This window comes from Aulonocara stuartgranti, assembly GCF_965226115.1.
Source record: "Aulonocara stuartgranti genome assembly, chromosome: 1".
NCBI lineage: Eukaryota > Metazoa > Chordata > Actinopteri > Cichliformes > Cichlidae > Aulonocara > Aulonocara stuartgranti.
Window position 1 is genome coordinate 29,217,554 of NC_138939.1, and position 15,050 is coordinate 29,232,603.

A 15,050-nucleotide genomic window follows, 5' to 3' on the forward strand; every position below is an offset into this window, starting at 1 on the left:
CTTGTTTTTTCTTGTTAATTTTGCTATCACTTGGTATATCTGCATCTGATATGGCCGTCTGCCTCTGCTTGTCTACCACTACCACGTCAGGTTGTTCTTCCAGGCCATACTTGGCACAAATGTTCCGATGCCGGCCACTTGGTTATGGCATTCCATGTATGCCCTTCCTGCTAGCATCTTGCACCCTGCTGTTATATAGTGGATTGACTCAGGGGCATCTTTACACAGCCTGCCAGGTGTGATAGACCCCAGCCTCTATGGATCTTGTGCTGAGAGCTTGTTCTGCCATGATTTGTTCCTCTGTGTTGTCTTTCAGTCCAGCTTTGTCCAGCCACTGGTAGGACTTCTGGATGTCAGCCACGTCTTCTGTCTGCTGATCATACTGTACACACTGTGCAGGAGCCTGTCCTTCCATGATGCTTCTTCTCTTGCTCCTCTTCTACTGGCTCTGACACTCACTAGTCCCCGGCCACCTTTCTGCTTAGGGTACGGTCTCAGGGTGCTGGATTTTCGGTGAAACCCTCCATGCATGGTAAGGAGCTTCCTTGTCTTGACATTAGTGGCTTCTATCTCTTCCTTTGGTCAGCTTCTTATCCCATCGGGGTATCTGTGTTGATTGATCAGGTCTTGTTGTTTCCATTCTGCTGATTTCTCAGGACTTGCCTTAATCTCTGCAGGTACTTGGTAGTTGCAGCTTTCCTAGCGGCCTCCTCGTAATTCCCAGATATTCGTAGCTGTCCTCAGTGTCCCCTCTGACTACCTTCCCTCTTTTTGTTACTTTCCGATCACACTTCTCCAGTTCAAACGGCATTCCCATCCATATGGACTTTTATTTTAGACTTCACCAACCACTGCTTTATTATTCAATGCAGAACACAGATATCTCTTTGCTTGAAGGAAGATACTGATCATTGTAAATAAAATAACATTATAGGTAATCCATGCTATTTTATTTTGAGGTTTACTGAAGAACAGAGTAAAATAGTGATGGGTTTCCTGGTGAGTTTGCACAGGGAACACTCAGGATATTTTCATCTAAAATTTTGGGACAATCAAATTCCTAGGATGAAACTGCCAGCTCACTACAAGAATGTTACATGAAAGGGAAACGATTCACCACTTTGAGCATTTTTAATTAAAAAAAGAAAAGTCATATTTTGCATTCAATATAATGATTTGACCACAGCATGAAAGAAAAGCCAAGAGAGCTTGGATGAACTAGTGATGTGTTATTTATGTGGGGCTCAGCTCAGATGCTACCTCACTAAAGGAGACATACCCCATAAATTTTTCTGTGGCCACTATGAGCAGGTCAGGAAGGCACCAATATTTCCTCTTTATTAGAAACAACAGAAACAACATACAGCCATAAAAGGGGCCCTCTGAGGTGAATCTGAAAGACTGGAAATGGCAAGAAAAGTATGCAGTTCGAGGAGCTGAAAGGTAGTCACACAACCCATTTCTCTCCAGTCAGTTCATACGCATCTTGGTGCATTTCCTCATAACTCTTCCACCAGTGACTCACAAAGTCCTCGTGCTTCATCACAGGTCAACTTGGAGATGAACTTTAAAGGAAGAGGTAACAAATGATCACAGCCTCTCGGGCAATTCATATCTGCTGAAGTGCCATAACCGTCTACGTATCCTGACCTCAATTTGGAGGCTGCGTGTTGTGAAGGCCCATCTGAGTGAGATGGTATCGATCTGAGCGGGGGCTCTGGCAGCATCAATAAACAACAGGCTTCAGGCTTCAAGGCTGAGGAGACACATCTCTATTTCAGCTGGAGGGTTTGCATCTGGATACCTGAGTTGGGACGTGGCCCTGGAACAGATGGTGGGACATGTTTTTCTTGCTGAGCTCACAGCTCACATTTGTGAGACCAAGCCAGTGATATTTAGCCCACCCTGCTGGATCTATGAAGGTAAATAAGGCCCCAAACTACAAGCTCACATTTTTTACTCTAAATAATTACGAATTAAGTTTAAGGGGCACATTAGATATAGAAAGATACCAAGTAGCAGCCAATATAGCAGAGAACGATCAATGCTTAACGGGTAGACAAATAGCATTTCAAGATCTTCTATATCAGCATTACAGCGAGAGACGACGGTGCTGACTTTGGCTCGTTAATCAATAAACACAACGAGCCGCCCAATATGTTTGACACGGACTAATGAAATAATAATCATCAAGAGAAAAAGAGGATGTGAACAAAGGCTGCATTTCTTAATAAACAGAAGAAAACAAAACTAAAGTGAAAGGAATTTGGCGATCCTGCCAGGCAGTTTTGTTGCTGTCTTGTTTACTTGCTTTTCCCTCTTTGCTGAGAAAGTTAAATAAGTGTGCTTCATATATTTAGAGTCAAACTGAGCTCTCTTTGCGCTAAGCAGCTTGTCAATAGCAAGAAAAGAGGCATGGAGCGAAAGAGGAGGCCTGATAAAACGGCTTTTAATTACCAGACAGTGAATGTTGGCCTTCCTCGTCCACTTTCCCCTCCCAGCTAAGCCAGGAGTTTGATTTCTGATAATGCGGATTGCTGACTGGGCTTCATCCTAGTTGTCCCTAAAGCAGAAGGATCTAACGTCACGTCCTGGGAGAGCACGTCTGACAAAGTGCCATATAGATCCTCTGCTTTTCATCAGAAGTCAGTGCTGGTCGAGGCATTAATCCGAGTGCTTGATGGCCTTGCTTGTGTTTCCCCTTTTGTATCCAGTTGCAATTAGGCGGAGTAATAATTTCAAGCATTGCATGGAAATCAGTGGGTCTTTAACCTAATTGTTGGTACAGGTGTAAGATCAGGAAGGATCAATGCAATGAACTCGTAACATCCCTCTGGGAGTGTTTTTTAAAGGTTCAAGTACAGACAATTAAATAAATATATGGTAGATTCAGTGTTTTACATTTCCTTTTCTTTTTAAGTGAGATGGTAATCACTGATAGAGGAGTTCATCCTCAGGCCAATATGGGATGGAGACATTTTTTGTAAGAGCCAATGAAACCCAGCCTAGTGCAATGGCCGGCACAGCACACACACCACCACTGAAATTGTTTTCAACTGGCACATGTATTGTATAGCCAAATTTGAGCCATGGGGAGACAGAGCAGGCTTTAACAACTTCTTATCATTACACAGAACCCAGGTGAACAGACTTAGGTATCAGGTCTGTGGGTAGAGCAATGTAAATGAACAGGATAGAGACTTCACTTTACTCAGGGATCAATGTCTTTTTTCCATGAACTGCAATCAGAGCTGTTTATAGAGTGGACAGAGCAGCTGTTCACTCACAGGGCCGCGATCAACACAGGTTTTAAGAGCCCTTTTGTTTTACACTCAATTATATGCTAATGGCGAGCGCAGAGTGGAAACCTTTAAATACTAATGCTGTTTTAATGTCAAGTGAAAGAGGGAAAAAAAACACTTTTTAAAAAACTGTGGTGGTTTTCATCTCAACAGCAGTACATTTCCGTGTAAGTGAGGGCCATTTACGAAACATTTACAATTGTGATCTAAGGTCATGTTTTTAAAGGAATATTTATCGATAATACCTCAGAAATCTATTGTATTCTCAGTATTGTACTCAACTTATCAACCTTGATCTCAGGTCAGTGTTATCTACAGCAAAAGCGGTAATAATTCCTTTTCAGTGCAGAAACAAAAACTTTTTAAACCGTATGTATATTTCATTTTATAACATAGGAAAAAAACCCCAAAATAAGATCCATAAGAATAGCAGCGTTCTCTCAAACTTCGCCTTTTAGAATTTGACAGATTGATATAGATAGTGCAAGTCTTTTATTTTGAAAAGGCAACGAGCGGATGTTGATTCGGAAGCGCTGTTGTAGCAGTTTCCTCAAAACTAGCTATACAGCTAAACACCTACGTTAGTACAGTGTAAACTTTGTCTCGTGGAGCAGTGGTGTACACGTTCACACTTCGGGATAAGCCTTTCATACGGTTATGACTTGACTGTGGTGTCGGCGGCGACCGACCTCAAAACGTTTTTGTTTTTTAAAAAGGCTCCGCATCACTTAAATCAAGAATCCGGACTGAGCAGGATGCTAGCATGTATCGTTAGCAAACTGCTGCAGGGAATTAGCTGGTTAGCTTCCACATCCAGTCAACTATTATGAGGCTGAAGCTTCCCTCTTATTGCTCTCACTTAGGTTAAATACTGACAGCGCAATGAACACCGAGGCGATAGTGATCCGAATAAAAACGCCGACAGGAGACATGGACTCGTCCGTGGACTGTCCGTCTCTTCTGAACTTCAATGACTTGCTCGTGAGTCTGCCTCATGCCAACTATCACTTTTCACTCACAGACACACTGCACAAGTCAAAAACACACGGACTGTTTCTGACTCAGCGTGTCGTAACCCTGCCTCATTAATATCTGTCAGTCTAATAACCATCCTTAGCTGTCTGGTCCTAATTCACCCTGTCAAACATTACAGGTCGCAATCAGAGATGTCATGCCTGAAGCCACTGTCACGGCCTTTGAATGTAAGTACCTGCTTTAGAGTTGAACTGCTGTAATGCTGCAAGAGGAAGCTTTGAATGACTGTGTTTACACACCAAAACAATAGCCCTGTAATGTAGGGACTTGTAATCAGTTATCAGATTGGTCTGAAGGAGAGGAGATCTCATGCAGCTGTGTGAGAGTAAGAACCGATCCCTGCTGTCATGGGCTAGACTCTAGCCCTCTTGAACGGGCTTCATCTATCTGAGAGAGTAAAAAGCTTCACACATTTTCATTGTGTTAGCTTCTCTCTTCTCTGTTCCCTTTTTTTACTACTCGTGTTAACCTCTAGCATGCGTTTTATCCAGACATGCCATAGCTACTGTACTAACTGATTGATTGACAGGAACAGTTGAAGTTTCTCTCATTCAATCAAATTAAGATTTAGCCTCTTGGTATAGGCACCATTCAAGCCTGTTTACGGGTAGAGTGCAAAGAGTTTGATTGACATACAAACATAAATACTGCTTACTGAGTGCTTTTATACATTATATTTTATTGTATGATTTTGATTGTATGTTTTGGCTCCCCAAATTTTGCTATTGCATTAATACTTAATATGGAATGATATGCTTTTTTGTTTGCATGCCTTGATTCTATTAAATGTTTATTATACGTAAAAGTGTTGTTTTACAGTGTCTTCTGTTTATATTTATTATACCACACTTGTTACTGCAAAAAAAATCTGTTTTGAATTTTCTCTGTGATTTCCCCCCTTCCCCATTATTAGTATTTTATTTTTTACAGTTGTACTGTTTTTGTTTTTGTGTTGTTGTTTTTTGTTTTTTGTTTTTTTTAGACGAAGATGAGGTGGGAGACAGAATCACAGTAAGAAGTGATGAAGAACTCAAAGCCATGTTGTCATATGTGAGTACATAAATGTTGCATGCAGTACTTTGACCAAGTCAGGCATAATATCCACAAATTAGAATACTGTGCGAAAGTCTTGAGCGACCCTTGCTTCCTCTTTATATTTTGTTTCCAACAAGCTGGACTTTGTAAGTCTTTAAAGTGCTCTTGAGCATAATTCTCTAGGCTATCTGAAGGTCAGGATATTGGCTGATTTTTTATTTTTTTTAACTAGTTTTCAGTTCAGTCTTCCTACCTGACCATTTTAAGAGGACTGATGTTTGTTGTTTTGAGCTATTAGTCAAAAATCACATATCTCAGCAAGGTGTGTCAAGAAATCTGAAGAAACTAAACAAGTGGAGAACAAAAGAAGATGTGGTAGGCCTAAAAGTATTATTTACAGTAGATGAAAAGTACCTGAAAGTCCACAGAAAGTCATTAAGGCATGGGAAAGCGAGGGTCAGATTAACATGAAGAAAGGTAAAGCAAAAAAGAGACAGAGAATTTTTTTTAAAAGGGTGGGAAAAAAGACACAAAGGACAATAGGTCACCAACTGCTGCATCTGTAACAAAACGCATTCAGCAAATAAAAAGCACCTGATAGAGGATAGATACGCAAACGTACAGTCTTTCTGTGTGTATGAGTAATAACATTCATACACACAGAGTGTGATTGTGTGGTTTTCATGAAAGTTACTTGATTATGAGTTTGATAAACAACAACAACAGCCACTGGTAGCCAGAGGTGACAACCTAAATTACACAAGAAATGGACTGAAAATATGTGGCAACAGGTCTTATGGAGTGATGAAGCTAAATTTGTTTAAAGTTTGTTGAGTTTAGGTTAAAGGTAGAACAGTGAGTGTCTACAGCTATCTGTTAAACACTGTGAAGGCTCCGTCATGGTTTGGGGCTGCAGTTAAGCCTGTGGTGTTGGAGGTCTTGTCAAAGCTGATGGATTCTGAGTGCAGAAAAGTGTGGCCAGACTTTGATACACCATGCAATCTCATCTGGAAAGTGTGTGCCTGGCAACAGCTTTATTATTCAGCATGACAATGATCCTAAACACACTGCCACTGCGCAGAAAAACACACAATTGAACACAGTCAGTCATGGATTGGCCTCCCCAGAGCCCAGACGTCTGTAGCTTTTCAGCTCACAGCCCGACACACACCAACACAACAGCACAGATAGCACAGACGTTAAGGCGGCGAGGCGCGATTGCGGGTGCCGCTCAGGTGCAGCGTCGCTGCAGACCACGCCCCGCCACACACATTAACCAGGTAAAATACATATTTAGGCAGAATTTTGCAAATATCTATTTTTCATTTTTCAGCAGCGTAGTGCTTTTTTTTCCAATTATTTTTTTTTTAAAAGTCAGGTCAAGGCTCCAAAAGCCCAAAGGTGATTTAAGGGCGGCGGCTCACAACAGTTTTTCTTTGCTACATGGGTCATTTTAGTTCAGCTGGGTGTCTTTCCTTTTGTTATATTTCTTTAAGAGTTCAAAATGTGTTAATTACATGAATAAAATGTAATTTTCTCTGTAGCACTTCATGGATTTAAGCAACACCTTAGTTGTTTACACAAAGCATAAAGGTAAAAAAAAACAATATATACAGTGTTATCTTCATTTTAGATGTCAAAAAGTACTTGCGGCTCCAGTGTTTTCTTTTGCATGGAAATTGCGTCCAAATGTCTTTTTGGGTGTTAAAGGTTGCTGACCCCTGGTGTAAGAGAATTCACACTGTTTAAGAATAAATATGGTCACACCAAATATTGAATTTCAGACTTGTTAGAATTATACAAGCTCTATACATATGCTGTATTTCTAAGTATGTCTGCACATGTGTCAATAAATCACTGCACCTATTTCCTAATTTCCTAGCAAAATATAAAGAAATGAGGGGTTGATCAAGGCTTTTGCACAGCACTGTACATGCCAGGGTTATGTTTTCCAGTTATGCTGCTGCATTGTAGCATTCTTACTGTGTGCCGATTCCTCATTGGAAAGTAGTTCTGACAGAAACTGTTCACATTCAATCCTTTGTGCAGTTTAGATGACCTGGCCAAGAGCATGTCTGAACTACATTTGAGCATTTTGAAAGGTCCTCCTCCTTTATGTGTTCTGCACTATTTTGGTTAATTTTTTTTGTGCAGCTTTTTAGAGCCATTTAAGTGTCTGGGGTTTTGTATATTGTATCGTTTGGAAAGCTTTTGAGGCACGTCAAATTGACATGACACAGTAACAAGGACGTTGTTCAGATTTTCTGTATTTTTTAAGTGCTTTGCTCAGCGCCATAATAAAGCCACTCACCTCTCTTTTTATTAAGCAAAACCTTAGACCCAGTCAATCCTCAACAATCCTGAACTCTCAGTTTGAGTGTTTACCTTTCTAGCTCGCATGGACTTAAGGTGTAAATAAGTCATTTTAAGAATGGTTTGAAAAAACCTTTAGTATTAAATATGCTACACCAAAGTTTTTAATGTTAAATTAAAAGGCGTTCTTCGATAGCCACCAAAGCCTTGGTTGAATTCAAAATGACCTCATCAATCTGGTGAGTTACATCAAATACTATAAAATACTTGGCCTAGAACGAGAAGCACAATTCTTCAGGTAGCAAAACATGAGACGGCAAGATGCTGATTTGATGGCAATCTCCACTGACGTAGTTATTTATAATATAACATGAAGAAATTGAAGCCATATAGCCTCATCTAGTAGCAGTTAACCTATGGCAATATTCAGCAGCACACATGCAGACACGTCCCACATCCCCTTCAGCTCCCTCAAATACTGCAGTATATTTTCATATTCGACCATACTTACTGTTCATGCCGCGGACAGTAAGAGTAATGGCGTGTAATGGGTTTTCTGTATGAAGTACACTGTAAACTAAATGAACTGTCAATTTTTATTATTTATTATTCAGTACTTAAAGTTTTGCCTCATTAAAGAGCAGCCCCCCTGGGCTGCAGAGTTGTTCAAAATCTACTTTCATCTGTGGATGTCTTTTACCCCCCATCAGCTCACAATGATGCTACTAGAGCCACAGGCACAATTTACACTCCCTGCTTCTTTTTTTTTTTTTGTCCATTTTTGTCATGCATTCACTTGTGGTTGCTTTTTAATCATTAAGTAGCATAGGGTAGCAGGGTGATTAAGCAAAAAGAGACAGATGTTGTGCCAAGAAGTGTTGTTAGACAGACGTGGAAAAGGCTTTGACCTAAGCAAGTTTTGTTTTCCACAGATCCAGCGGATGTTGTTCTGTGCACTGTCCTGTTAAAGCTGGAGTAATGGTTGAGAAAGGGGCAGTGTTTACAGTGGGACAAATTATGATTTGATCTCCTGCTGAATTTGTACGTTTGCTCACTTACAGTGAAATCAACAGTCTCTAATTTTTATGGCAGTTTAATTTTAATGGAGAGAGACCAAAATTCAACCAAAATCCAGAAAAAAAATCCTGTTGCATAAAACTTCTAAACTGATTTGCATGTCATTGAATGAAAAAACCATTTGATCTCCAAGCAAAACAGGACTTAGTACTTGGTAGAAAAACCCTTGTTGGAGAGTAGAGCAGTAAGAGGTTTCTTGTAGCTGGTCTTCAGGTTTGCACACATCTCAGGAGGGACTTTTGCCCACTCCTCTTTACAGAAACTCTCTAAATCCTGTAGGTTTCTTGGCTGCCTCCTGGCAACTCAAAACTTCAGCTCGCTCCACAGATTTTCTGTAGGACTGAGGTGTGAAGATTGACGAGGTCACTCCATGACCATAATGTGGTTCTTCTTTAGCCACTCATGTGTTGCCTTGGTGGTCATCGTCATGCTGGAAGACCCATCCAGCACCCACTACCCATCTTCAGTTTTCAGGGAAGTAGATTCTCGTCCAGGAGTTTAAGGGTGCATGGCCCCGTCCGTTGTCATCTTGATGCGATGAAGTTGTCTTTTACCCTTAACAAAAAAACAGCCCCAAGACATAATGTTTCCACCTTCGTGCTTGACATTGGGGATGTCGTTCTTTGGGTCATACCCAACATTTCTCTTTCTTCAGACACGGTAGGTCGATGCCAAAGAGCTCAATTTTGGTTTCCACAAAATTCCACAGCAGCTTCAGACTTCCATGATGCTGACCAACGTTGACTTGATGGTCATTTTTTATATTTCTTTCATTATATGTCTGTGTGTGCACACAGCCAGTCTGTAGGAGGTGTAATTCTGGCTGGGTTGAAGGGGATTAAATACTTTTTTGTAATAATTCTGTCTTGCTCCATTAAAACCACGAACTTGCATTAACATTAGAGACTCTTAATTTCTATGTAAATTTTGGTTGTTTCTATTTTGATGTCAGCCCAAGAAGTCATACGTCTGTGATTTCAACAAAAAAGAAAAGTTGTCATTTATCATGGGCTAAATGTTTAGTTGTATGTTACATGGAAAATATCGCAATTAATTACAGAACCGTGCAGACTTGTTTTACTTGTTAGATAAAATTAGGCCGACACTGTGGTTTGTTTTTATTGCATTTTTATTTGTCTGAAAAAATGCATGTCCAAAAACCTTGAGTTCCTTGTAATTTGTTGCAGATGAAATGAAAATGAAATGAAAAAATTGATATTTTGTTAAAGAAACATTGAAACGTGTATTGTTTTTGCTGGCAGTTACACTTTTTGTCTTTATTCTGACATGCCTTAGGTGTATATAAATTTATGACTGACCCCTGCCTCTTTCTACAGCACCCAATAGAAATATTAAGTATCCACAACAGTGCACAGCTTTTCCCACAGATTTCAGACCCCATTTGTTCAGTGAATTTTTGGCAAACAAATCTCGGAGCCTCATAATGGCTTTCTACTCATGGGACTGCCAGCTGTACAAAAAGCTGCTGATCACCTGGAAATACTGGGCTCACTAGACTATAATTTACGCTAGCCGTGTACTTTGAATGTTTTATGCAAGTGTTATGCATTTCAGCTCTGGATTGCATTTGTATTTAGGGTTTTTTTTTCCCTGTTGTTTGCTGCCTTTTGGCCTCCGTGGAGACTAGTGGGTTTTTGCTTGAGTGTTATTAATTCCAGGTGAGCAGACAGCCATTATATGAAATTAATAGGAATTAAGGGAAGCAGCATGTTAGGTGAAATGTGGGATAATTCAGTTTCTTCACGGTTGCTTTGTGTGTGTCTGTGTGTGTGCGTTTGGGAGGGTGTGTATATTTTTATTAGGAAATGTATAATCAGGCTTTTAAATACGCTGTCAGTGCACGATGTTTGCTTTCTTTCTTTCTTCTTCTTTTTTTTTTTTTTGTCTTGTTCAAGATCTTTGCTTTAACATTGCCCTGCGAAAAATTCACGCTCGTGATTACTGAGCAAAATTAATGCTCAAATTCAGCACTTAATTAACATCAGTCTACAGAGGGCATTTATTGTGAGAAGTATCCCCCAGCACTAAGAACATTGATTGCTACATGCTCCTGCGAGACCCGCTAGACTTCCAGGCATTTCTAATCATTGTTCGACACCTTGAAAGACAGACGCCCCCTGTTCAAAGTTAAAGACCAGCCTATGTCAGGTGCTTAAAAAAAACAAAAAAACATGTGACCTCATCCCTTCCTCACTCAGCTCCCCCTGGAGGTAGTGGCGCTAATTCCACCATTCCCATTTGCTCTTGGTCTGCTAATGATGATGAGACTCACACTTTCTCTCTCTTGCACTCTGGCTTGTCCCTTAAGGCTGAGCGATGGTATTTGGGATCGGACACTGTTTAGTTATTGGCCAACAATGGAGAATGTCTTTTAATAACACACCTACTACAGATTAGGTGGTAATTGCAGCCTTAATCAATAAGCTAGCTGAGCGGAAAATTAAAGGTACGTGAAGCCCGAACACCCCCAATTCCCCCCCCCCCCCCCCCCCCCAACACACACACAAACACACACACACACCATGTTTTTTTGCTATTAAGACCCATTGTTCAGATGCGGCCTATTGAGAATGCTGGAGGGCGAAAGCAGAGGGCTAGGAGCGAGGAGGGGATCTGACAGTGATAAATAGGCCTTTTAATAACAGCTGTGCCACATGGGTAGCCATTCTGATCCATTCCAATCCAAGCCGTGCCCATCGTCCTCCCTCCTGCCTCCTCAGTGAAAGAGCATTTACATTTTGCTGCGATCACTCAGTACTAGTTTGTAAATGAATTACAATAAACTTGTGTATGTGTGCACAATATAAAGACATCGTCTCAAACTCAACCCCTGCAAAAGCAGAAGACATTAACAAAACGCACATAAGTAAACACACACACACACTCTCTCTCTCCCATGCTCACACACACTTGCGGTTTAACAGATGGTTTGGTTAACGGAAACATCAATTATTGCATTGCCTTGGCAAGCAACCGAGAGGCTCCAGAGTGCGTGCATGCACGTGTTAGTCCTGTAGGATATGAGTGTTTGGTGAGCTGTTGACCTGGAGGAGAAAAGGGTTAATGCTACACTCCTTCAGAACAAGCCCACAGGGCATTGGTCCTCGTCTGCAACAGATTTCCGCACAGCATGCTCACGTTCTTTTACAAAAGACTGTGGATTAATTCTGGTGGCAGTTAAATAAACATTTTGTGTGTGTGTAATACTCTAAAATTAGGCCATGTAGTGTAGGGTCAGATCTTCAAATTTAAGGTTTTTCTACCTCTGTCGTGTGCTGATAACATTCTTGTACAGATATTATCTGTGAACTTAAATGCATGTAAAGTCATTTCAATTTAGTGTCACACTCGACTGTTTGTCATTTGCTTTTCCCCTTTTAGTACTGCAACACAATGAATGAACAACGCATGAATGGACTGCTGCCGGACCCTCTGCAGATTTTTCCAAGAGGTACAAAAGTGAGATGTTCTATTTTTATCACGGGCTAGGCGATGCTAACGGCTGCTTTGTAATTAACGTGGTGACAATTAATCACCAGCACCATTTAAATATATAAAAATATTCACACTTTATTTGTAAACGCCTATTTTACTAAAATTAGTGTACATGACCTGCGCTGTTTTCACAAAAATGTGAGCATTTGGTGAGTAGGAGTAACAGTGGAGCCTCTGGATAACATTAAAATTCAGCGGCTGGCTTTGTTGTTGGATGTCATTCATAAATCTACATTTCTTTTGCTCCAAGGGCATTCAAAGTGCATGCTTGTGTTCAGCTCAGGCTAAGCCTTGCCTGCATCTCTGGCATTGTGCAGTTTCTGTTCCTAAACTGGTTTTCATAATGAGGGCCTTTTCATAACATAGTTTTGCTATATTTTCAGCTAGTTTTCACAACGCTCAAAGACATACATAATCTCTAACAGGCCCTAGGGGAGATGTGATGAAACATTTTATTGTCTCCCTTTAGCTCTCTGGCTCACTCTGTTTCTCTCTCTATCTGCCCCTCTTTCCTCTAACGCTGTGATTGTTTTCTTTCTACCTAACTACCAACCAACCATCTCAAGAGACCAACAGCTCAATCACTCTCTTGTCCACAACTAATTTTTTAGTAACTCTCATTTCATCATTTTTTTCCTTCATGAAGAACTGATTCCTTTTCACCACATTTGTAAATGGCCCAGTGATGTGTTCTACAATCTAGTCAATTACTGTTTCAGCCGGCAAGACTCCAGGGATCCGGAACATACATGGCCTGAAGGTACCTATCTCAATAATTGTTTCGGCTGCCTTACACAGAGAATGAGGGGAGGGTGAGAAGTTGAGTCAAATGGATTGATAATGCTGTGTTCCACTTATTGAAATGTCAATTGAAGTCAAGGCTCTCCTTCTCTTTCACTCATTGTCTTGCTCCCCTCGACTATGTTTATGCATTAGCATATCTGGCTGCGGCTGTAGCAGGGCCTGTCTCTCTGCTTTTCCATCCGTCTCTCTGTATTCTTGATTCTCATGCTGCGATAGTCATTTAAGAACAAGGTGTTATCTCCCCTCCAGAGTATTATGATCCTCTCATTCCCTATGATAGAAAGAGTGTCAGCGTTGGTTAGAGAAAAAACTAAATCGGGCAATAAGAAGATGTCATTGTTCAACCATGAAATTGTCATTACAAGCCCCCAAATGGCCTCTCGCAGACCTTCCCATTTTATGTTAGGCATATGTTGCTATTGAAACTCACTGCTAATTACCATGGGTTAAATGACTTGACACCTCCTCCATCTCTCCAGATGATCCATATTATATCCATCTGCATTTCAATGATAAAATCACCCCACCCCACCCCCCACGCGCACACACACACACACACACACACACACTCACAAATACTACTTTATGTATCCTCTGAGGAGCTTTGAGAAGTGCTACTGAACCGAGTCAGTTTTTTTTTTTTTAAAGGTCAAGAGTCTGTTTTGAGAATACGATGTTCTTTCCAGAAAACCTTTAGTCTTTTGCTAATCTTTCCCTGCTTTTCTCCTGCTTTAATACAAAAGTAATTGGCCGAGGGAAGCCCTGTGTGCCTTTTTAAATGAGGTTTTCTTGGGCACTAATTAAAGAGACATTCCCTGTGCTTTAGTGGACCCAACGCATTGGCCTTTTGATCTCAATTAATATGCTATTTTTAGTATCTCCTTTAAAGGGTCTTGTCTCTCCTTTTGTGTTCATATCTAGGTTGAGCCTGGAGGTCTTTGGAGTAAACATAGATGCAGATGAATAGATGTAAAGAAAAAGTCTCCCACGAGGCACGAAAATGGGAATGTCTTAAGTTTTCGTCTGGACTCTCCCAGCTGATTTTTGCTGTCTTTCTTCCTGTGCTTTTATGCAAATAAAAATTTTCTTCTTCTTCATTTGGCTCTTTTTTTTTTCTTTTTTTTTTAAACAGTCAATTGACTTCACAAGCTGAAACGAGAGGCTTGTGTTTTATTGTCCATGTGACCATGTGCTGTTTTTTTTTTTTGTGTGTGTGTGTGTGTTTTTTTTTACATTCTTATGCCTGTCTTTGCACACCTTCAGGTTAATACAAGGCCTAATCCAGCAAATGACTGCAGTCACGCTGTCCCAGACTCTATAGCTAACAACAGGTGAGCTTTCTGGGGCACAAGGATCATGTTACACTACCTGGAATAAACAACTAAACCTCTGGTTGGTAAATGTGGTGAAGTCTGATATACTGTTTTCTGTCCTCCAGCTTAAAAAAGTCATCTGCAGAGCTGAAGAGGATCTTGACAAATGGCCAGGTTAGTGTGTGCTTTGGGGTTTCTGTACGATTCCAGCCTGTAATCTTACTGCTGTTGCTCTGAGACCTACTGAGGGGCTGTGGGCATGTCATACAGGGTGTGTATTTGGATGTTGTCTCGTCACGCTGACTGCACCCAATATATAGACTTGCTCTCTCCTTTCTCACTCACACGCACTCTGACTCTGTAACTAGTGTATGCATTCAGACACAGTGGCTATCATGTAGGAAGAAAATTAGACATACAGCCTTCCTGGTTTCTACCTGATTGTTGGGGTTTCACTGTATTACTGTGGGGTCTTTATCTTAAAATATACAGTGCCTTGAGGTGACAGTTGTTGTGATTTGGCACTGCATGAATAAAATTGGAATTGAAACCATCATTTCTCTTTACCTCCATCTTCTCACCTTGCTATCACATTAGTTGTGGTTAAATTAGGGAGGGTCCATTATCACGTGTTGTGTGCAGGCATGTTTACATG

The 15,050-nt window shown here is 40.7% G+C and overlaps 1 protein-coding gene across 3 annotated transcripts in view; it reads left to right on the plus strand.

Moving 5' to 3' along the window:
• map2k5 (mitogen-activated protein kinase kinase 5) overlaps nt 1-15,050 on the plus strand; it is an 82,696-nt gene that overhangs the window by 19,779 nt on the left and 47,867 nt on the right. For 2 of the 3 annotated variants that reach the window (XM_082531531.1, XM_082531533.1), the window contains exons 2-8: nt 4,166-4,283; nt 4,456-4,504; nt 5,320-5,387; nt 12,165-12,234; nt 12,998-13,038; nt 14,346-14,413; nt 14,521-14,569. In XM_082531531.1, the coding sequence (XP_082387657.1) occupies nt 4,166-4,283; nt 4,456-4,504; nt 5,320-5,387; nt 12,165-12,234; nt 12,998-13,038; nt 14,346-14,413; nt 14,521-14,569 (463 nt within the window). Of the gene's footprint in view, nt 1-1,908; nt 1,923-4,165; nt 4,284-4,455; nt 4,505-5,319; nt 5,388-12,164; nt 12,235-12,997; nt 13,039-14,345; nt 14,414-14,520; nt 14,570-15,050 lie in introns of those variants that run through there. The other variant, XM_082531532.1, reaches the window with a different exon arrangement.